The sequence below is a fragment of the Elephantulus edwardii genome, unplaced genomic scaffold (genome assembly GCF_000299155.1).
Source record: "Elephantulus edwardii isolate Elephantulus edwardi_28Jun2011 unplaced genomic scaffold, EleEdw1.0 scaffold00063, whole genome shotgun sequence".
NCBI classification, from domain to species: domain Eukaryota; kingdom Metazoa; phylum Chordata; class Mammalia; order Macroscelidea; family Macroscelididae; genus Elephantulus; species Elephantulus edwardii.
In genome coordinates, this window is record NW_006399813.1 from 8,400,839 (window position 1) to 8,425,491 (window position 24,653).

General features: G+C 45.3%; 1 protein-coding gene across 1 annotated transcript in view; it reads right to left on the bottom strand.

Moving 5' to 3' along the window:
* Positions 1–3,549: 3,549 nt before the first annotated feature.
* Positions 3,550–24,653, bottom strand: part of LOC102853458 (hematopoietic progenitor cell antigen CD34-like) — a 167,073-nt gene continuing 145,969 nt past the window's right edge. Inside the window, exons 3-9 of the mRNA XM_006888007.1 lie at positions 21,884–22,075; positions 20,809–21,053; positions 19,026–19,106; positions 5,226–5,376; positions 4,903–4,955; positions 4,434–4,598; positions 3,550–3,735 (exon numbers count right to left, since the gene is read on the bottom strand). Of these exons, the coding sequence (XP_006888069.1) occupies positions 3,550–3,735; positions 4,434–4,598; positions 4,903–4,955; positions 5,226–5,376; positions 19,026–19,106; positions 20,809–21,053; positions 21,884–22,075 (1,073 nt within the window). The remainder of the gene's footprint in view (positions 3,736–4,433; positions 4,599–4,902; positions 4,956–5,225; positions 5,377–19,025; positions 19,107–20,808; positions 21,054–21,883; positions 22,076–24,653) is intronic.

The following is a 24,653-nucleotide window of genomic DNA, read 5'->3' on the forward strand; positions in this document are numbered from 1 at the left end:
TTGCAGGACAGGGCAGGGTTCACATCTGTTGTTCATAGGGTCGCTATGAGTCATAGATGACTTAATGGAAACTAACAACAGTCAGAGTCCATTCTCTGTGCTGTGGACACAATGAGCCTCATCTTACAGCCTCCTGGGATTTAAAAAAATAAAAACTTTCATTTTATACTGGTTTACTTTAAAAGCTCATATATTGTTTTTCCACACTGGATCTTTCCTCTTTCCTTTACACACACCCTCCCTCCAGCCATCAAATTGTGTGACCCTTTAGCCTCCTGGGATCTTTAGTCTCTCCCGTGTCCCTCAGCCCTAGGACCTGCTTGGTGGCCAGGTCTGGAACACCCCACCTTACTAAAATATTCAGAGAAGCAGCTGAAAACCTATCCTGACATTCTTCTCGCCAGCTTCATGACGTCAAGTGGAGGAGCTTCAAGACTGCAGCTGAGAAGTGGAGCTCGTTGATGGAGTGAAAAGCTTTGGATTTGGGACATCTGAATTCCAGGTACCCTGGGCAAGTCATTTGCTCTCCTTGGGCCTTTCTTTATCCTTCACTTAATTATCTATGGATTGTATTGGATGCATATTTGAAGTCCTCTCCAGCAGCGACTTCGTATAATTAAAGGAGTTTTCCGTGTAAGGTAAATTGGACTAGTCTGTTTAATGGTAGAGCAGCTGTGGAAACATGGAGAAAATTAAAAGGATGAGTGGTAGGAGCTCGGCACGGCCAGGAGGTGGCGCCATTGCTGCATCAGGATGGTTGTACTAAAAGTAGAGTATGTTCTTGAAAGCAAACGGATCTTTCAGAACAAGTGGTTTCCAGGAGCAGCTCCTCTTCCTCTTAAAGCCCCCACACACTTTAGCAAAATCAGGTGAAAGCAAAAACACTATTATGAGGGACCTCTGGTGGCCTAGTGGCAAGAAGCTGTGCTGTAATCCCGATGGCGTGGAGTTCGAATCTGCCGGATGCTCTGCTGGAGAAGGAGGGACAATCTCCTTCTGTGCCAGTCGGATCCGGCTTGATCATACTCAACAAGGAAAAAAACCACAACACTGTTCTATTTGTTAGGCTTGAAGCTGGAGACTTTTTTTTTTAAGCTGGAGACTCTTTTTTGTTTTGTTTTTTTAAGCTGGAGACTTTTTTTTTTAAGCTGGAGACTTTTTGATGACCAAGTTTCTTTACTCTTTCTGCCACTCTTCTTGGGAATGGGGACCCTGTAATGCATTTGCCAGTCCTGGTGCATGCCATGCATAACTGGGGCAGAACCTCATCTGTTTATTCTTATAGCAAGATGTGTCACCTGACAGAAGCTTGTAGGTCCTCTTTCCCAATTACCTTCCATCTCTCCACTCCCATCCCTACTCTACCCCTGTGCTCTAGACTCCGTGCCTCTATCAGCTCAGGGAGGAACCTTGTCTTAGAGAAGTGGGATAAAAGAAAGAAGGAAATGGGGTGGGGGAGCAGTGAAGGGGAAGGCCTGGCTTTGGTCAGATAAAGAATGGAAGACTCAACCTTTATTTGACCCAGGCTGCCTCTGCCCCTGTTTACACACTTGGGAGTGTTTCCTGAACGTGATGGTGTCCAGCAGCCTGCCCTCTTGACCCCACATCCCACGGCCAGGTGTGAACACGACGGTGGAGGAGGTAGGCGCTTACAGATAGGATTTTGCAGCTTGGTTGTGGTCTTTTTGCTCAGAATGGAAAACAGCCCCTCCTGGAGCAGATCTCTAGAGCTGTGATACCCCACAAAGTCCCCACTACCAGGGGCTTTCTGCTCTAAGTTGAGGATGAAGGTAGGAGACTCTAATAATAAGAGAATGAGTAAGTGCTTTCTTTTGTTTTGCATTTTTATCTGCAGCAGCCAAAATGTACCCCTTCTCAGTTATCGTTAGGTGCCATCAAGTATGACTCACAGTGACCCTGTCAACAGCCAACCTATCCTGTTCTATCCTCATCATCTCTGACACATTTGAGCCCAGCGCAGAAGTCACCCTGTCAATCCATTTTGCTGGAGGTCTTCATCTCCCGTGCTGATCCTACCCTAATATCCCCCTCCATGGCTTTGCCTTTCATACTTTGGACATGCAGCTGGGCGAGGCTATTCCCCTTCTCGGAAGGGTACACAGAAGGGACGGGCCAAGCGGCCTGCAGCCCGCCACTCCCCATCCTGAAGTATGTATGCTGGCCGTGCTGCAGTCAGGTATGTCAGCTTCCCTGTGTCTCCAGACAGTCTGCAGTGAGGGGAGGCAATGTGATGGCAGACACAGCCAAAGGGCAGCACCCTAGAGGTGGCCCTGTCCCCAAGACAGCCTCTCAACTGGTCATCTCCATGGCTACCCCCACATCACTGCCCAGTGTACACCTGGGGCACAGCCAAGTGACAGATGCTGGCATCATTTAAATTACAGTATATACACACTTTTTATTTTAAAAAATGTTTTTTTTTCACCCAATCCTTCCACCTCTGGAAAGTTACTATTTCCAACCGTCATTGAACCTAGAGATTCCTCCTCATTCCTCTGGGGGGAACCCCCCCAAAAAAACCCCAGGGCCTGGATCCCTTCCACAGGCTGTGGCTGTGGGGAAGTTCCCCTAGAAATGTTCTAGGGTCCAGACCACAAGGGATACAGCGCTGTGATGGGGTGTGGGAGGGAAAGGCGGAAAGGAATTGGCTTGGAGTCCTGATGCCACTTTTAACCCAGGAGTCTGAGCAGGTAGGAGACAGCCTGGCTGTCAGGTTAGGGATAAACCAGGCCCTCTTGACAGCAGAGCACAGGTCAAGAGGCTCTGCTCCGAGGCTGGCTCCCGAGGCCCCGTCCACTTGGTCACAGAGGATGGAACAAGAACACTAGGAAGAGGCCTGTGTGGCTCTGGATTGAAGCCAACAACTCACTGTTGTCTGTTCCCCCAGATGGCCATGATTGTGTCCACTGTACCCCACTCATTCAGACTCACAGGCACAGGACCCTGTTCTCAATGTGGAACTCCCGAGGGAGCCCTTTGTACACCAGCAGGGAAGGAGGTTACAGGGCTGGGTGGAAGGGGAAGGGCTGGAAGGAGGCTGGCTGCTAGACCAGTGTCTTGGAGGAGGGAGAAGGGAAGAGGTTGTAGACCACTCATTTTTCTGGCTCATTTATACAAGGGATCAGTTGGAAAGGGTTACTCTGGTTTCCCTAAAGCAGAAGAAGAAAACATAAGGAAGAAACAGTAAAAGGCAGTGCTTCCTAGGGAGGAAATTGTCATTCATGAGAGGCTGGGCTTCCCCTGGGCTCCCGTAATGAGGGGATAAGGCCGACTGGGGAGGGGTTTGTGGGAACAGCTCCCGGGGAGTGTGCTGGACTTTGGCTTTTCTCCCATCAGGTCTTCACCCATATAAGACTGGAGCATGGGTTCAGGGGCGGACCTTGCAAAGGGCGGGGAGTTATCTGCCTCTCCCCAAGGCTGACAGAAGGCCCGCCACCGTGCCAAGTCCCAAGGGGATGTGGAGTGGGAAAGGGAAGGGCACAAGGGATGTCTACAGGGCTGGGGCAGCCCTCATCCCCCACAACCAAGTCACAATTCGGTATCAGCCACTGCGTGCTGTCTTGCTGAATGGCCATTTCTGGACGTGGCCTGGCCGGTCCCGTTCTCCTGAGCCCCTCTGTTCACACTGGCCTTTCCTTGGGCCTCAGGGGAGCCCCTAGGGCCTGAGCTATAGCCCTGGCCTCCACCGCTCTCAGTGTAGTAAGGGTCTTCACCCTAGACAGTGTATAAATAAAGGAACATTATTGAGTGTGCAGGGGGAAGGCATGGTTGGGGGGTGAGACCAACAGGAGAGAATTAGGCAGGGTGGGGTGGGAGAGGGGGAGGGAGGGAGAGGATGCAGCTGCGTGTGGTGATTCCTTTCTTCCTGAAGAGTGGTCAGGGCTCCAGCTCCTGGAGGAGAAAGGACAGAGGAGAGGCACCACACCGTGCCACCGACATGCCACAGCCAGCCCCACAGGCAAATAAGCAGAGCCCAGCATGGAACAATGCCCTCCCCTCCCCCAGAGAAAGAGCTCAGCTTTGTCCTCTCCCATCTAGAAAACGTCAAGACCTGGATTCCCTTCCTTGGGCCTCTTCCTCGTGAGCAAGGCAGTGCCCAGGGGCATCTAGTACTCTTGCAGCTAATGTGGTGGATATAGCAGCCTGTTCTGCTTGTTCCCAGCTCAACTATCCCAGGCAAGATGCCGAGTAAAGACAGGAGCCCTTCCACCCTGAGCAGGTGGGCTGGCCCCTATCGGTTCCCCTCCTCAGCCTGCTACATATTAAGTGCCCTTGGGTTGGCTGTATATGTACATGAATAACCCTGCATAAGGGCACAGAGTAGCATTTTTGTCACTTGGCATGACATTCATGGACCTCGCAAGAAGACCCCTACTGTCCTCATCTCCTTTTCCCCGGACCCCAGCACTGACCAGCCGTTCTCCAGTGGGGCTCCAGCTGCGGCGGTTCATGAGGAAATAGCCAGTAGTGCCCAGGATGGCCAGCAGAATTCCCGTGGTCACCAGAGCAATCAGGGTCTTGCGAGAATAGCTCTGGTGGTTCCCCACACTTTCTTCAGTAAATCTGTGGATCCCCAGCTTGAGGTGAGGACAGAGAGCAGACAACCTATGTCACTTGTGGAAGGTGGGTGCTGAAAGAGGAAGCCAGCCCATTCCAGACCCCGGGAGGAGACAAGACAATGGATGAATGCAAGAGGAGCATTTAAGACTGACATCTCTTAAACGAGACACATCTTAAAATGTTTGACCTAACAGGTAAAAGTGTTTAGAAGAGTAAGGAGAGGTAGGGTGGGTAGATCTGAAGAAGACACCTCCTTTCCCACCCCAGTGAGCACCCCTGAGTCCACTTTCTCTTTGAGATGCTGTATTTGACGGAATTTACCTTTTCGAGGCCAGACTGGTATTTTTTCATAAGCTGGAGCTTGCTGAGAAGCTCTAGAATTAGAAATAAGGGTTATCAAATCTAGAAACTGAACAAGATCCTCCTGCTTCACCTTGCCACGCTGTTCTAGAAGATGATCTCATGGCTAGAGTGGTCCATCCCAAAAGGACAGCTTCCAGTTTTGGTCAAGCCCTTCTCCCCAGCACTGTTGCTCTCTGGAGCTGAGATGTCTGATTTGTGCCCAGGATCCTCTCCACTAACCTCTGCCTCCCCTCACCTTAGCCTGACTCCTTCCAGATTCTCCAGAGAGACATGCTTCTTACCCGATCTGTTGGCCAAGATCAGCATCAGACACTGAGGTTTTATCTCCGACTGGGCCAGGAGCACGGAGCACTCCCTGGCCTCATCTTTGGCTTGCTCCTTTTCACACAGTATTTGGATCAGATCCTCTCCTTTGTCCTTCTTAAAGTCCTCCTGGGAAGGCAAAGTAGAGTGGTGAGCAGGAGCTGGCATTGCGAGTACCCTCTCAATTATATTCAGAATCCCCACTGATAATTCTGATTAAAGCTAGTCACACCGCTAGCCCCTCCACTAGAAGAAACTGTTTCTTGGAAAGTCTGACTGGAAAAAGAAAACAAACACTGCTGCCTATATATGTGAAAAGCCACTTAAGGAAAAAAGCCAACATTACGGAAGTACCAAAACACATCTCTTATGATGGACAGCGGACATGCTTTTGAGCGGCCCTCCAGGATGCCAGAGAACCTGCTGGGCCAACCTCATCTTATTTAGAGATTGCTCATGTACACATCTGCTATTTACCCTAAATGCAAAATAAAAAACCAGCAAAAGAAAACATGTATGCACAAGGATAACTAAGAGGAAAATCCTTTCCTTCAAGGTTTCCCGTAGCCTGACTGCTGGAGGAAAAGAAGACAGGAGGGTGACAGGCATACATGCGGTTTTGCATTCTTAGTGAGGCCCTCAGTCCCTTCCTTCTTACTTCCAAACCAGGTGCAGTTGGGTCAGTTCAGATTCATGGAGACACTGTGTGTGCCCCAGCACAACTGTGCTCTCTACAGTTCTCAGTGGCTGAAAACCAGGACTATCTTCCAAGGCACCTTGAGGTGGGCCTGAACCTCCAATCTTTCAGTTAGCAGCCAGCGTGATAATTGCCCTAATGCATTGAAGTGGCAGTTCACCTAACCCTTGAGTCTCAGTTTTACAATGAGGCTTAAAGACCTTTCCCTAGGCTGCTGAGTGGTACAAAAGACACAGGAACTCGGGTGCAGAAGATAAACTCAAATCATTCTGAAACAACCCAGTCTCAGCACAGGTATGAACTGGAAGTTGTGGCTGTGAACAACCCCCCTCCACGCCGTTCTCACAGTTTACTCCCAGACTTTATTCAAAGCAGTCTCCAATCACAGTGGCCTCCCCTGCACAGGAAAGGAACCGAAGCTAAGACTCTAGCCTCTGTCCGGATGGCAGATGGTGGAGGAGGAAATGCCTGAGCAGCTCTGACCAGTTTCCTGTGAGGGCAACGTTGCTGAGATATGTGTTAGCCATCAGAACTGTGTCTGTGGGGGAGAGCGCTTCCTGTTTGCGGGGCAGGGCTGCTCCTTGGCACAAGGGCAGGGGATCCTCCCAGCCTGGAAAGAAGGCTGGATATTTTCCTACTGCTGGGACCCGTGGTAGGAAGGCCCAGGCTCCTCTGTTCCTGAGTGAGGCAAAGTCATGACTGGCCTCTGGCCAGCCTCTCTTCTGTCCACTGGACTTGGAAAGAGGTGAGGTCAAACAACTAAGTCTGGATTAGACGAGAAGAGCAGGGACAGCCAACCTCTGGCAGTCACTTCAGAAAATTCCAAGATGCCAGGTCACAGAGAAACGTTCCCAGGGTTCAAGGCTACTGCTGCCTCACCCATTAGGAAGAGGACTGATTGTGCAAATCTCCCTGCATGAATGGAAGTTCTGGAAAACTCTGGAATCTTTAAGATAGTATTTGCAGTTAGTAATGTGAACACCATATTAAATATAAACAGACCTGTTCATCTTCTCTAGGCCCAATTATCTTTGGAGGAGAACCTTAATTACTGCTGCTTCCTGAGCACTGCTTCCTGAACAGCCTCCCCAGCACCACGTCTCCTGGACAAGGAGTGGGACAGACTTTGCTTTGATAACTCTGGCCTTCTAAGGTGTCTCTGGTGGAAAAGAATACCTGTCTGATAGTCATTCATTCATATTAGTGTATTGTTGTTGTTGTGTACTGTTGAGTCAGAACTGACCCACAGCTGACCCTCTGGTGGGTTTTCAGAAGCAGTTAATCACACGGGAGGAGACTGCCTACCCTTCTCCCGCATATTAGTATATGCTGTAAATATATTCATATATATAGTAGCACTAACTGCAGATAAAGGTTATGTAAACTTCTTAATCAGGGAGCTCTGGTGGCCTAGTGGTAAGAAACTGTACTGCAATCCCGAAGGCACATAGTTCAAATCCACCAGCTGCTCTGAGGAAGGATATGCAATCTCCTTCTGTGGGATCAACAGCCTTGAAAACCCACTGGAGGGTCAGCTACGGGTCCGTTCCGACTCGATGGTACTCAACAACAACAACAACAAACCTCTTAATCATAACCATTCATCCAAAGGGAATGAGTCGCTGGTCCTAGGGCCTCAGTACCATGGTCTTTGAGGGCATCAAGGTCAATGATACATAGTTCTTTCTTTGTGTACTCTGAGGAAAATTCTGGTAGCCGTGCTATAAGGTTGTGCAAGCACTTAGAACAGTGTTTGTCTGCTTATTTGACTTGCCACATGTATAAACTGAGAACGTACCCATGTGAAAGTCCTAACTCACATCACACACACACACACACACACACACGTTTCCACACCATGTCTTATACTCAGGACTTTGTACATGTCTGTTGGAGCAGCTGGATACTGTCGAAGGTGCAGCTTCTTAGGACTCTGTGGGTTGAGGAGGTCACTATTTTGTTTGCTTATTTAACTTCTGCAGTTCTGCCTCTCTGAGGAAACAGACTTGTTTCCTTTGTGCATTTTAAAATAATCCACAAAGACAATGTTCTACATCCTACTTTGATGAGTAATGACAAGGTTCTTAAAAGCTTGCAGCCAGCCATCTAATGTCTCTCTCTGTCTGGAACAAAGAAGAGGGAAGAAAAGCAAAGAGGCATGGAACAAGATAGCTTCAGCTTCCATGACCCTGAGATGAGAACTAGAGGGTACATCACTCTAGAAATTCCTGGACAAGTTGGGTAAGAAATGGGAAACATGGAAGGCAGGTTGACATTTCCTGAGAAAGCTGAACACAGATATTCCATATGACCAGCTATTCCATGGCTTGGAATAAACTCCAAGAGAATGAGAACTGAGGCACAAACGGAGACCTCTGCACCAATGTTTACAGCAGCGTTATTCACTACCACAAGACCAGGGAAAGAGCCCAGATGTCCAACCACAATCAAATGAATTGAGAAATTATGATATATTCACATGATGGAATACTACACAGCACACAGGACAATGATTTTGTAAATTACTACCTAACTTGAGAGGGACTGGGAAGCATTATGCTGAGTGAACTCAGTCTCATATAGGGACAACTATAGTAGAAGACCATTATAGCAGAATGTGTATGAGGAGCAAAGGGAGGGAGGGTGGAAGCCGAGGGGTGAGGATGGCGGGAGGTGGGGGGTGGTTATTTGGTCATACAATCTGATGAGTGGAAGGAGGCATCAGTAAAGGAAATGGGAAAGATCTGGTGTGAAAAACAATGTATACAAACTGTTAAATAAACCAGTATAAAATAAAAATTTTATTTTAGATTAAAAAATTAAAAAGATAGGCATGCATCAGGGCTGTATCCTTTCTCCATACCTATTTGGGGGGTGGAGGGAAGAAATGGGAAACAAAAATTTATAAAATGAAAATGTCCAGGATTATTGGGATAGTAGAGACTGGTGGAACCTCCAAGAGCCCCCAGTCACCCTTCTGGGCCTTTCAACCAAACATCAGGCCTATAAAGCGGTCAATAACACCAGTAAGGCTTTTGTTCGTCTCCTAAAATATCAACCACATTCGGATCAAAAAGGGAGTATCTGCCCAGTAATAAAGCCCGGAAGGCAGGAAGGGGTGGAACAGAAGGATTAGTGGAAATGAGAATAATAGGGAGGAAGTGGAATGAGTACAGTTTCATTTTTTAGTATAGTAATTAATGTCATACAACGGAATGTGTGTGAATGGTTAAATAAAAAAAACCCCAATTTGCACCTGAATCACAATAAGAAATGAATAATTTTCTTTGTAAATTTTTACTTCAGTTACAATTTTTAGAAATGCAAAAATGAAATAAGTTGGCTTCCTCAAAGAGGAAGATAAAACTCCTGCAGAAGCTAAACAAGCAAAACAAAACAGTGCCCTCCTCAACCTGCTCAGTCCTAAGAAGCTACATCTTTGACAATTTTCAGTTGTTCCGACAAACGTGCCAAGCTAAAGCCCTGAGTCTAAGATAGTGCTTGGAAACCTATGTAGATGTGTCATAGTTATGAATACCACATGGGGAAAGCACTCACTTTGCATGTGTGGAACATAAGATGTCAAGCACTATTCTGAATAGTCACGCAACCTTATGATTAGGATATGAGGATTCTCTTTACTTTATGATGAAGAAACTGAGACCCAAAGACATTATAAGTACCATAAGAAGTCCTCGGTTCGAGGAGATGGGGGCTATTAACAGTTTGCACTTGATCATTAAGTCTAAAATTTGGAGGTTGAGACTCACCCAGCAATGCCACAAAAGAAAGGCATGGATATGGAGATCCGTTTCCATAAATATTATAGCCAGGAAACTCCCTAGGGAGCAGTTCTAACCTGTGACACATGGGATCAGCCCAATGGCAATGGGTTGTGGTTTTTTTATGCATCAGAGAGTTGGACAATGACTAGGGAGGCTAGAAGGAGAATTGATACCTTTGAGCTGTGGTGCTGGAGAAGAGTATTGAGGGTACCATGGACTGCCAAGAAAACAGATTCATTCTGGAGAGGGTTAAACTGGGTTACTCCTTGGAGGCAAGGATTCTGGGGCTTTGTCTGACATACTTTGGACATGTTGTGAGGAGGGACCGGTCTTGGAGAGGGACATCATGTTTGGGAGGGTGGAGGGACAGCGCAGGAGAGTAAGGCCCTCTATGAGGTGGATTGATTCAGTGACTGGGGTAATCGGGATGGGAGTGTCAGAGACAGTGCGATTGGCACAGAACAGAGCAGAGTTTAGGGCTGTTGTACATAGGGTTGCTATGAGTTGCAAGTGACTTGACGGCACATAACAACAACAACAACAAGGAAAAGAAAATGAAATGCTACAAATTCAGAAAGGAGGGTGAGGACACATCTGGTGTGAGGTTCTCAGAACATTTCAGAACAGACCTTGAGGAAAGAGTAGAACACAGCCGAAGCTCTTGGGGCAAGGCCTTCTAAAGCGAGGAACCACAGGAAGCTTGGGAGTGGAGAGCACATAGCTTTTCACAAGCCTGGTTGACAGAACGAACATTGCTTCTCCCTTGTATTCTCTATCCTTCAAGCCCTAGCTCATCCCCCACCTCCTCCATGAGGCCCGGCCGAGCTACAATCCTTCTTTTGCCATTTACTAGCTTCACTGCATCATGCAACTGGTCAGCTTCCTCATCTGCAAACTCTGTTGTTTTATTCACGAGGCGCTGTATGAAAAGTGCCCAGTATGGGACCTATTGGGAGTTGGATAAGTGCAGCTATGACTATAAATAGTGTTGATGAAGAGACCATACACTGCCAGAAGAACAAATAGGTCTTGGAAGGTTTGAGAATGCTCCTTGGAGGTGAAGAAGGTTAGACTTCCTCTCACACACTTCGGCATGTCACCAGGAGGGACCCGACCCAGGAGAAAGAGATCATGCTTGATTAAATGGAGGGTCACTAAAAAACAGGAAGATCCTCAACGAGATGGAACGATGCAGTGACTACTGCAACAACAGCCTCACACACAGCAGATACTGTGAGTAAAGATAGCACAGGGGCTAGGTCCTGTTTCCATAATGAAAACAGGGCTCAACAGGACAGTAGCAGCATTACAATTACTATTAAGATAGCATTATGTTCCACCATCCTCCAGAGTCTACATTTTTATGTTTTAATCATCTTCACCTTATTGCCATGTCATTTCCCTTTGATTAAAGAGAATGAATCCTGGTGGCATAGGACTTGTCAGGCTGCTAAATGGAAGGCAGTCTCCTTCCATAAAGATTTACAGTCTTGGAAACCTGACAGAGGGGTCACTGCCGGCAATCAAAGACAGAGTGAGGCTCCTTAGTGGAGGGAAAGGTGCACATTATAAAATTCAGAACCCGGACTGTACTCAGCACACAGCGCCAGACACTCTAAAGAACTCAGTGAATTGTTGTTAAACACAACATCCCAAACAGTTTGGCCTCCGCACGGGGTCCCTTCACTCTTCACTTTGTGTCTTGGACCAAATTCAAGGGAAGCACAGCGGCCAGCCACCCACTCTGGAATTCAAGAGCATCAGTGAATTGTTTGGGACCAGAGCGAAGCAGGTGGATCCTGAACAAAGAACAATGCTGCTCCGGATGCGGGGAACAAACATCCTCCCCCAGGAGAGGCTGTGGGCCCACACCGCACGGCGGAGCCGCAGGGGGAGCCACTGCTCAGCTCGCAGCTCTTCATGGGAGTGGGACTGGAAGCTCCTTAACCACATCTGCTCACACCACCCTGCACTTCACAATACAAGAAAAAGAAATAACCACAAGAACAAAACAGCTCTAACTTTTCTGGAGTAGCATTTTTAAGCTTCTTGAAGAAGTCTTCTTTTAAAAACATGGTCTTTATTTATTTTGTTGTTGTTGAGAACATACACACCAGCACACACATACACATACACACCCCCTAGTTCAATGGGTTTCGATGTTTACAATTTAATGACATTTCTTACATTCTGGTGGGCAGGCTTTCTCAGTCTCCTTTTCTGAGTTCTTCCCCTTGAACACAAACACATTGCCTCCGAAGGTCCCTATTATAGAGTTGCCGTTGTCAATTTGATCCCATACAGATAGACCATCCTTCCAAAACACTTAGCATCTCTTGGTTAACAGCCCACCAGAGCCCCCTTAGAACTCTTAACATCTTAGAGAGATTCCAAGCAGTGGGTTGGGGAAGGGTGTGGTCAGATTTTTTTTTAATGACCTTTATTTAATACAGACCATAAGGCTGAAATTTTAGTCATCTGTTCCACCCACCCTCTTTGGAGAAAATAATTTTATCTACTTTGGTGTGAGGTTGACGATACAAGTAAAAGGCCTATGTTCATTCACCTATGGGCTAAAGCAATGGAGCAATCTGCTCTGAGGCCTAAAGTTAGATGGTAGCTGGCCAAGCAGGGAAAGCTGGACTTTCTGTCTTCTGATCTGGGGGCTCTTCCCAGTGGACACACCATCTTCATCTGTCCTCCATCTGCAACTGTTTTCTTCTGCATGGAAGCTGACCTTTAGTGTTTGGGCAGAGAGTGAGGAAGGAGTGGGTGTGGGGGTTATGAAGCGGAGGCAGGAGGCAGCCTGCCACGGATGAAGTCAACAGGAGAGGTTAAGGATGATGAGAGCTAGCAGAGCAGAAAGACGACCGCTGCGTATAACCAGCTGTGGCTCTAGAGAAAAGTGGTTCTAAAGCATCAGTGCAGACCTGGGATGAGTGAGACATTCTGTAAAGTGCAGTCTGAGCTGCAGAGACAACACGTGGCTGTTAACCGAAAGGTTGGCAGTTTGAACCTACCAGTACCACTGTGTAAGAAAAGACCTGGCACTCAGCTCCCATAAAGCCTTCTGTTTAGGAAACCCAACGGGGCAGTTCTCTGTCATATGGGAAGTTGCTACAAGTTGGCATTGACTTGATGGCACGCAACATCATGGTGGCTCAAATGGTTAAGGGCTTGACTACAAGTCAAAAGATTGGCAGTACAAACCCACCCTGAGGAACCTTAAGTCAGGCATCTGTGCTTCAAGGCCACAACCTTGAACCAGAAACTCAGAGTTAAGTGCATAGCTTTGAGTTCTACCAGACTTAACAGCAGTAACAACGCACCACTAATGGAGTCCCTAGATGAGGTTAGTAGTTCAAGCCCGCCGAGAAGCATCTCAGAAGAAAGAGCTAGTGAACTAATTCCACAACCTCAGCCACAGAAAATTCTATGGAGGGCAGTTCTACTCTGACACCGATGGGGTTGCCACGAGTCGGCGTTAACATGAATGGTAACTGTCAGGCCAGTTTGGAAGAGACTGATTATCAGGTGAGAAGAAAGTAGGAATCAAGGAAAAGAAGCTAGGACATAAAATAGAGCTGTGGTTTTTGGAAAGTAGACTCTTAAGGGAGAAGAAATTGCTTTGGGGAGTGATGGGAGATGCTGTGCTTGGAGGCTGGAGAAGGACTTCCAGGAAGAAGGAGGGAATCAGCAGTCGTGGAAGGAGGGTTGATTCATTCTGAGCTGGGACTTTATGATCCAAAACTAGGGGAGCTCCTCTCTTTCCAGACGTCCCAGATGTCACACAACATTAAGAGACTGACCACCAGCTAAAGGTCAGTAGTCTGAACCCACCCAGAGGCACCTGGGAAGACAGGCTGGGTGATCTGCTCCTGGCAATCACGGCCTTGGAAATTCAATGGTGTAGTTCCACGCTGCCATGCGGGGTCACCATGGGTCAGAGTCAATGACACGGCCACGCATAACAGTAACAAGTTCTTCGCCAGCTTCCACTTTTCTGCTCACAGATACTCCCCAAATCTCAGGCCAGTAGGCTGGGCCCATCCCAGCTATGGCGCAAAATAGGTTCGCCAGTAAGTATGCAGGTGAGAAAGGATGCAGTAAGAAGGGTTATTCTGGGAGAGGAAGCAAGTTTCAGCACTTGGAGCTCTGGTGGCCTAGAGGCAGGGAGCTGGGATGCAATCCCAAAGATATGTGGTTCAAGGCTACCAGCCGCTCCTTGGAAGAAGGATGGCTATGGGGTGGTTCCAACTCTACAACATAAAACAACAACAACAACAACACCATGGCCCCAGCTAAACATGGACTTTAAAGATCAATAGATAAGACACTGAGAATGCTGTGCAATTAGCTTTAAATTCTTGGTGTGAAGAACCAACAGGCTGACACAATAGATCTGTGTGTTACATGGGAAAATAAACATTCACCTAAATGGTGGAAAAAAGATGATGGATGTTTATCTAATCTACAAAAAGAGAGCTCTGGTGGCCTAGTGATAAGAAGCTGCACTGCCAACCCAAAGGCAAGCATCTACCAGTTTCTCTGAAGGAGAAAGATGAGCAATCGCCTCTCATACCATTTACAGAAAAGCAGATAGTGGATTCAAACTTCATGGCTTTGGGTTGGCAAAGCAATTTTTTTTTTTACACTGCATGGTTCAAAACTGGGAAGGGCGTACACCAGGGATGTGTCCTGTCTCCATACCTTTTCAACTTGTATGCAGAACAGATTATCCGGGAGGCTGGGCTCTATGAGGAGAAATGTGGGGTCAAGATTGGTGGACGATTTATCAATAATCTGCGATACGCAGATGATACAACCCTGCTTGCTGAAACTGAGGAGGACCTGAAGCACTTGCTGCAGAGGGTCAAGGACTGCAGCCTCCAATATGGATTGAGGCTCAATGTCAAGAAGACAAAGATTCTCACCACTGGGCCAAGTGGCAGCATCAGGATGGATGGTGAAGAGACTGAGATTGTTCACAGCTTCAGTTTGCTTGGCTCCACAGTCAACACTCTCGACACCAGCAGCCAGGAAATTAGAAGACGTATTGCCATGGGAAAGTCTGCTGTTAGGGACCTTTCCAAAGTACTGAAGAGCAATGGTGTCTCTCTGGAGACTAAGGTGCATCTGATACAGGCCATGGTCTTTGCTATCACTTATTATGCATCAGAGAGTTAGACAATGACTAAGGAGGATAGAAGGAGAATTGATGCCTTTGAGCTGTGGTGCTGGAGAAGAGTATTGAGGGTACCATGAACTGCAAGGAAAACAAACAGATTCATCCTGGAAAGGGTCAAACAGGGCTGCTCCTTGGAGACAAGGATTCTAAGGTTCCATCTAACATACTTTGGACATGTTGCAAGGAGGACAGGTCCTTGGAGAGGGACATCATGTTTGGTAGGGTGGAGGGACAGCACAGAAAGGGAAGGCCCCCTGTGAGGTGGATTGATTCAGTGACTGGGGTAATTGGGATGGGTGTGTTGGAGACGGTGCGATTGGCACAGGACAGAGCAGAGTTTAGGGATGTTGTAAATAGGGTCGCTATGAGTCGCTAGTGACTCGATGGCACATAACAACAACACTTGTTGTTGTTGTGTACCATTGAGTTGGAATCAACCCATAGCTGACCTTCCAGTGGGTTTTCAGAGGAAGTTAATTGCACAGGAGATTGGCCCATTCTTCTCCCGCGAAGCAGCTGGTGGCCTTGAACCACATGCCTTGTGAATACAGTGTACCTTCTTGCTACTAGGTCACCAGAGCTATTTGTATATTAGCTGGTTTTTTTTCACTATTTAATTATTCTATTCTATGGACTCACATCACAATTTCTGTTGTTTAAAAGAATCTTAATCTATTCTTTTATATGAATTTTAATAAGGAAATTAGGGAAACCCAACTGACAACTGGAGGTTAGATATGGGTATTTGAGGTAGCCAAAATAAGTAGCTTATAACCCTTACAGAATGCAGTCTGTACCAGGCCCTTTTGAATGAATGTCTGCCATCTGTCGAATACATGGTTCCTCTGAATGGTTTCCCAGCTTGTAAAAAAATGTTTTCTTCTATAAATACCACTCTTCCCTTTACCCCTCCTTCAACTTGAGCCTTGCTGCTGTCAGGAAACTGGGTTTACTGAAAGCAAAGCAAGGAAGCCTGTTGTTATCTCTTACCAATGCAGTAAGAGGTGAAACAAAAAGGAGAAGAAAAACATCATATTGTTGAGGGGGGAAACAATGCATTGTGATAGCAAAAAGAAATCCCTTTTCTTTCTGAGGTAGACAAAAAGACAATGTGTTGTGGTAGATAACAGGATAGCTATGGAAATAAAAAGGAATTAACCAGAAACTTCCTGGAATGAATAAGCATGTTTAAGAAAATGGCTGAACCCAGGATAAATACACAAAACTCAATTAACTTTCTATTGTATCAGCAATAGTCAATTAGAAAACATGAAAATCTCTTGTATTTAACCTTAAGAAAGCCATAAAATCTTTAAGGGAAATAATATTTAAATAGTGATACTAAGAGATAATAGAAGAAATACAGAGGAGTTTTTAGAGCTGTTTCAAAGAAAATGTTTATGATTTTTAAAAATCTTTATGTTCCTAAAGTTTTCCAAGATAAATATGCTAAAAAATAGTTTATAATTCTTTATAGTATAATCAGGAAAAACCAGCCTGGCTGGATATAAAAAAATACGATAAAGTATAGATATTATAATATTTTAAAATTTAAAACTGGAAAACATATCAGTAAATTGAACAAATAAAATATCTCTCAAGAGTCTGCCCTGGAGCATATGGAAACTTCATATAAATCAAATGATGCATTCCAGTCAGCAAAGTAAGTCATCATTCAATAAACAATGGTAGGAAAAATGTTACTGTTGTTAGGTGCCGTTGAGACACCTACAACTGACAATGACCCTATGAAAACCGGTCTGAACCCTGCTCTATCCTGTGCCGTCCTCACCATCTCTGCCATACTGCTGCCTATTGCTGTAGACACTTTATCAACCCATCTGGTTGAGGATCTTCCTTTCTTTTTCCTTGGAGAAATGGTTATATAGAAAAGGGCATGGCAAAATAAATTATCTTTTTTTAAAAAATGTTTTTTTGTTTTAAATAACATTTTTATTTTATACTGGTTTGCTTACAAAGTTCATACAAACATTGTTTTTCACACCAGATATTTCCTATTTCCTTTCACCCCTCTCTCTACATGTCAAACTGTGCGACCCTACGATTACTCCCCAGTCCACCCTCACACCTCTGCTTCTACTCTTTCCCCTTCGAACCTGATACACATTTTACAAGTTATCTTTTTTATTTCTACAATAATGGTTTTATATAGTATTTGTCATTATGGAACTAAGTTAGTTCACTCAGCATAATGCTCTCCAATCCCTCCCAAGTTAGATAGTGATTTTCAGAATCCTTGCTCTTGCATCATGGGTAGTATTCCATCACGTGAATGTTCCACAATTTCTCAATCCCTTAGATTGTGGTTGGACATGTGGGCTGTTTCTATGTTCTTGCAATGGTGAATAATGCTGCTATAAACATTAAAGAGTTATATACAACAAAAATAGAAGAAAATAATCGACATTGTGGATGACTAGATGTCCCGGGTGGTGCTCAGTTACCACCCTCGGCAAGTAGCCAAAAAGCTGGTGGTTCAGATCCCCTCAGAGGTGGCTGGTAGGCCTGGAATCTCCTGAAAAATCAGTCCTTGATACCCTACAATGTATGAGGCACCACTAACACCGACTAAGAATTTGTGAGATGCTGTACATCATGGATGGATCTAGAACAAATGACGCAGAGTGACATAAGTGAGCCACAAAAGGACAGTCACGGTATGAGACCATCAATACAAAAAGTTAAGGAAAGTTTTATACTGAGAATCAATCTTGGAAGGTTAACCAGGATGAGATGTGAGAGTGGGGGAAGCAAAAATTGATATGCTAAGGAAAGTTTTATACTGAGAATCAATCTTGGAAGGTTAACCAGGATGAGATGTGAGAGTGGGGGAAGCAAAAATTGATATGCTAAAAAAATATATAAATTGATAAGCTGAGTGAAGGGGAAGGCAATATACAACAAGGGTTTGATTCGACATTATAATGAGTTATGTTTATCAGTTATAATTAGTGTCATAAAGCAGAATGTCTATGAATAGATGACAACAAAGCATGATTTATAAACGTTCACTCAATTTGATTTTAAAGAATGCTTACAAGAGCAGAGTTCTACTCTGACACGTAGGGTCACCAGCAGTCGGAACCTACTCACTGGCAGGTGGATTTCTTTACAGTTTGTATGTCAGTGGTGAGAGATTCTTATCATGGAAGCAAACTTAAGTCTGGCAGTATTTATTAAATGTACTATTCACAGAACTGAAACCTGGGCAGTCAATTCTGACCCAGCAACACTAGCAGACAGAGTAGAGGTGCCCCATCATGGACGTGAACTATCACATCTTTCTCCCACTGGTGCCTTCAAATCACTCACTTTTAGGTCAACAGGCATTTTTGCCACTGTGCCATCAGGACACCTTGAAATATACAACAAACCTGATTCACAGTGACAGCTTAGAACAGATCAGAACTGTCCCATTAGGTGTTCTGAAGTATACTGTTCTTCCTTTAACTCAATTTAGCTATTAATTTTTGCTTCCTTCTCATTCCTGTTCATTAAGAATGATTCTGTGCATAAGGCTTTCCTTAGCTCTTCACATTGGTGGTCTAATACTGAAATAGTCTTTTTTAAAAAAAAATTTTTAAATTTTCTACTAGTTTATTGACAAAATTCAAATACAAATTCAAACAAATTCTTTGTGACTGGTTTATGTCACTAGCATAATTTGTTCCTCTTTAAAGGAGCAGACTGTCTATCTATCTTCCTGGAGCAGCTGGAGGATTTGAACCAATGACCTTTTGGCTAACAGTTATGCACTAAGCAACACGAGCACCTTTAAACATAAAATCTAAAAAAAAATCAAATCCACTATTATCAAGTTGGTTTCAACTGTTGTGACCATCCATTAGGTATCAAGTCTGGAAATGGTGGCATCGAATGGCTAACCTTTGGATGAACAAAGCAATACTTAATCAGAGGGAAAATGTCATTTAAAATGAAATGGATTTTGCCTTCTTTGCCCACCAGATGGGGCCTCTCTACTCCTTAAACCCAGCTCCACAGATTAGCAGAGTCCAGTCATCTTACACTTCCCCACCCTCACTAAAGCCACAGGCTTCCGTACTTTAGGGAGGAGGCACTGACTTACACATTTGGAGGTGTCATTTCTCTCTAGACAGATGCCCTGGTTCAATTTCACTTGTTTGATTTCTGAACATCTGATTTCTCCCTGTATTAAAACAAAAGAAGAATAAACAGCATGTCTTGTCCCTGCTTCCGTCTTCCCCTCACTCCCTCCTTCCCACCTCTGTTCCACAGTCTGCTTTCAGTCAAGTACTCTCCTGAAAGGTTTAAAATAACCAGTTTCTCTGGAGTTGATCCTGCATCATGGTGACCTCACACATGCCAGGGTCGAGCTGAGTTCCACAGTGTTTTGATAACTGATGTTCTGGAAGCAGCCAGCCAGATCTATCTCTGAAGAGGCCCTTAAGGACCTTCAGTCAGTACTCATGCGTGTTTGCCCAGAGATTTAGAGAAGAGGAAATTTAAAATTTGTCAGGAGGCTTGAGATTTATACTCTCTTCCTTCTTCTCATCCCTAGGTCATCAGATAATTGAAATTCTTATTACAAGTCTGGGTCTGTATACAAGTTGCTATTGGTAGTCCCCTTTAAATACTGGCTTGGAAAGTACAGAAATGGAGACGGTGAGGGGTCTGTTTTCTCCTATTTGGGCCTTTTCTTCTTGTCAATTCAGTTACACATCCAGTCACACATATACATACAATGCGACAGGCCCAGCAAGATGCCTGAAGACACCCGCTTTCTTCCTGGCCCTCAAGTCTTCAGATTCCTGTTCTGTTCCTTTTAAAACAGAAACCAGGCAAGCCCTCCATGCCTGCGTCCAGTCTCCACCTCTTGTATTTTCTGTTTTCCCTCCTGCAAGTTGTTGACAGCCACAGACCCTGAATCTGTGCAGATCAGGCTGGCATCACCACCCACCCATGGTCTCCCAATGCTGCAGCCCCCCTCACTGACTGCCCGTGCTTGACACGACGGCCACACAGTGGGGAAATGCCATGTATCCTAAACATTTTGGGAGAAGTAGGCCTCCTAAAGGCAGCTCTGGTGGCCTATTGTTGTTATGTACTGTTGAGCTGGATCCGACTTATAGCTGACCCTCCAGCAGAGGCTGTAAATCACACAGGAGGGCACTGCCCACCTTTTTCCCTTGGAGCAGCTGGTGGATTTGAACCACATGCCTTTGGCTTGGCAGTGCAACTCCTTAACACCAGTCCACCAGAACTCCCGTGCACTGCACATAACAACATTAACAGACCTACTTAGGGAGAAGAAGTGTTTTCAAACATTCCCAAGGTGCCCTGGCCAAAGTTCAGACTAAGAGGTTCAACCAGAGGCACCACCACAGAGGACTGGGTGGATCTCTAAGTAGCCAACCTGAGAAACCAAACCCATCGTGGTCAAGGCGATTTCAAAGCAAAGCTACCAAACAGGACAGAGTAGAACTGCCCGTAGGGTTTCTAACAGTACAAATTTTCATGGAAACGGACTGCCACATCCTTCTCCCTCAGTGGCCAGTGGATTCCAACTGTGGATCTTTGGGTTAGAATCTGAACTCTTTAGCACTGTGTCACCTGGGCTCTGCCAAGTAGCTAAAGATCTCTTGCTCCCTTTTCTCTATACTCTCTAGAAATGCAATACCCATAGCACAAACCTGCTTGGCATCCTGAATCCACCCTTTTCTTCTTTCCATCCCATCCAGCAACATTTAAAACGGTCTGTTTCCCATGCTGATTCCCACATGATCCAGGTCCCATTGAGTGAAGGGGTGCAGAGAAATTGGGGGGAAGAGAGGGCCTGCATACCGACGCAGTGAGAGTGCACCCTGCCATTTCTGGCCTTGTTCACGCACCTTAATGGTAACTACAGTTGAAGGAGACTCAGTATAGAAAGGAGTGTGCGATGTCTCAAGGCTGGTGCTGTTGGATGGGGCACTGGAAACATTTCCAGGAAGCAAGCTGGGCTTCACAGTCGTCTCTGAAATTGTAGCATTGGTTGGGGTGGTGAACACTGTGGAAGTTGGAGAAGTCTGTGTCTCCATAGAAGAGTTCACAATTCCAGAAACTGTGGTGACCGCAGAGGTAGACGTGATGTTGCCTGGAGAGTCTGCATCAGATCAAAATATAAATAGGTGAAGATGCACACACACAAGGAACATGTCTAAGATGACACTGCAGAGGCACAGCCTTCAATGCAGAAAATGAAATTTAAGGTGTTAACATTGACTTCTTGTCCTGAACGTCACCAAACCCATTTTAAGTCACCTGTAGGAACCAGCTGTATGATCTCAAAGTTCTGAGGAGTTCTCAGGATTCTGAAACCCAACTGGGTGCCAGGCTACCCTCAACCTTGTTGCCATCCAGTCGGAACTGACTCACAGCTGATGTTCCAACAGGTTTCCTGTTTCATGTAAAAGACATGGGATTGTCCACCATGCTCTTGTCAAGCTGTTGTTGAATCTCAACTGCCAGAGGGGCGCCAACTCCCTCTGGACTAGGACTATCCTAGAAAAACCAAATACCCCAATTTGAGCATGTACCCATTTTCTTTCACTTCTCTTATGAGAGATTTATGGTCTCTACAAAGTCCTCATCTGGATCTTACTGCTTTTTAAAAATTTTTATTTTATATTGGTTCACTTACAAAGTTTGTACACATGAATCTTATATTATCCCCACCCTTGACTTCAGAAAGTTGTTCATAATGGGAGATAATTCTAGGTAGCAGGAAGAATTATCTACAGCTTTCTTCAGAATATCCTAGGCATGATACTCAAATCACTAACACAAGCACAGTTAGTATGATTCCATATGTTTGAGTACTAGTGTGTGTAGGGTTGGAAGAATGTCCCACATGCATTCTAAACACCCTACCCAAGCACCAGAGGCTTCTCCTTGGAGCCTGAGACAAACACGCTTTCTCTTTACCTGAGGAAGAAGAAGGGGCTTCTGAGGTCACATTGCTGTCCTGAGAAACAAGGCTGGGGCTGGGACTTGCAGGAGGACTTGGGGTTGTGGCTTCCAGGTTAGATGCATTCGTAGGCAGCATGAACGTTGTGCCTGGGATAGAGGGCGCTGTGGCAGGACCAGCAGTGGAGTTGCTATGTACGAGGCCGGAGGCTACAGAAAAGAACAAGGAGGGGAAATCAGAGGCTAAACGTGCCCGGAACTTCATGCTATCATCGGATTGATTTTCTCAGCTTCAGGTAGAATCCATCTGGAGCTTTTACTGCCGCCTCTGGCACTACAGTAGCATTCTCCAGGAGAGGGAATGGATTTCCCACTACACGATTTTTCCTACAGAAGAACACTGCTTTTGCACACAGATGTCTATTCTAGTGTTATTTATGGGGGGGGGGGGAACCTCACTTGGATATGGCTATATAAATTATAGTGGAATAGAAGGTAAACATATTTAATAGATCATACAATACTGCAAGTAAAAATAAAACTATATTAACAAGGGAATATGAGACAATGTTCACAAAATGTTAAATAAAACATTAGAATAAAGATGATAAGTTAATATATCTTATAAACTATGAACTGTGACGGAGTGTCTGGTCTCTATTTCCTATCTAATATAGTCCTTTAACTTTTTCTTCTGTCATTCTCTATCTAATAAACTAACTTTACAAATATTCAATCATAAGGTTCACACCACCTCTGTGGAATCCCATTTAAAAATTCTCCCACCCTTTCTTCAGACTTCCCTTTTCTCACACTCTCCTCATCCTTCCTGTCACGGCCTTCAAACCTCATCTCCTTTCCTTTTTATGGAAAAACCAAACTAGAGCAAGCAATTCTAGGAGTTCTTTTAGGAAGTGCTGCCTTGGGAAGTCACATAATAAACTGGAGACCACTCAGGGCTAGTAGCTTACAAAACATTGTCAAAGAATAGAGAAATGAATTCTGGCTCTACCAAAAGCCTTATGCTCAATGTCTATATGTGTCTCTGGTTTCACTTATGAGCTGGGGGTCTTTCCTACTTGCCTTACATGGATTTGTTGAAGTGATAAATGTGATGATGCTGGGTTACTATAGGAATGTTCCTGAATCCAGATATTCTCTGGAGATTTTTAGGGGCCTTGTAGCTGTTCGTCTTCCTTCTTGAGGCTGCCCTATAGTACCAGAGTCAAGCAGGAGGCACTCCTTACATGTATTCTGCGTTTCACGAGACCCACATTCCATCCCTGCCCTGTCTCACTAAACCATGAAAAGTACAAGGAACGAAGGGGAGGCATAACCTCTTTTTCAGACCACACCTTGGCGATCTGAAATTCTGGAATTTCCTGCTCAAATATCTCTTCACTCCCTTTCAGGGTCTACATGGGCCCTTTCTCTGAATCTTCTTTTTTCCAAGAGAGAACTGCAACACTAGATGTGTACCCTAAGATCCAAGAGTGGCCCAGGGAAAGTTGTTGCAAGCAGGTGGGTAGGTATCCCGTGTAAGAACACAGGGCCTTCCACAGTGTGGACCAGACCCGTGAGGAGGAAGATGATGAACTGGGGTCTATGTTCAGCTCCTTCTACTCAATCACACAGTGTCAGCAAATTTGAAGAGTATCGAGAATTCCAAACATGAATTTGGTCATCCAACTGGCCATAGAGATACGTTTGTCAAAGCAAAAGGACAGAGATATTTTATGCATCAGTTAGTTCTAACTCTGAAATATTTAAACATGTTAGCTTGTGGGCCTCCATTGGCATTCCTGGCCTTAGACCTTGCAAAGATTAAAGGTAGACTTGATAGATAACTAGAGCTTGCACGTCAAAGCGCCATCTCTTGTCTCTAAGTTTTGGTGGCTGAGGTCTATATTTGCCAGGGTTGCCAAATGAGAAACAATGTAGAATGCCACCTCTTGCTTCACACAGTGTTGAGGAGAGAAGGCAGACTTCCAGTTACACTGCAATTGATCTTCATAGAGCCAACAATGCTTCCTTTAAAAGTGGCAAGCGTCTCCTTACTCTTCCACATCTGCCTCCTTCCTCAACCTGCAGCAAGTAGATTAATAATAACGCTGAGAACAACACTGTTGTTAGGTGTCACTGGATAGGTTCCAACTTACAGAGATCTTCACAGACAATGAAACCAAGCCTGCCCAGGCCTGCACTGCCCTTACAATCTCTCCTGTGCTTGGGCCCATTGCTGCAGCCCATCTTGCTGAACAGTAATCACATGTTAATATTATGAGCTGGGTCAGGCTGAAGACCAAGGTGCACCTACCTGAACCAGGCCATGGTCTTTATAATTACTTGCTATGCGTCAGAGAGCTGGATAATGACTAAGGATGATAGAAGAAGAAGAGTTGTGGTGCTAGAGAAGAGTATTGGACTCCTAAGAGAGAACAAACAGTTTCATCCTGGAGAGGGTAAAACTGGGCAGTTTCTTGGAGGAAAGGATGTTGAAGCTCCATCTGACACATTTTGGGCATGTTGCAAGGAGAGACCAATCCTTGGAGAGGGACATTATGTTTGGGAGAGTGGAGGGATAGCTCAAGAGAGGAAGACCCTGGATGAGATGGATTGATTCAGTGACTGAAGTAATGAGGGTAGGAGTGTTGGAGACAATGAGGTTGGCTCAGGATAGAGCAGGGTTCAGGGCTGTTGTACATAGGGTTACTATGAGTTGTAGTCAACTTGACAGTACACAACAACAGCAAAGGAGGGAGAAGCAGCGATTTTCTGTGTTAGAGAT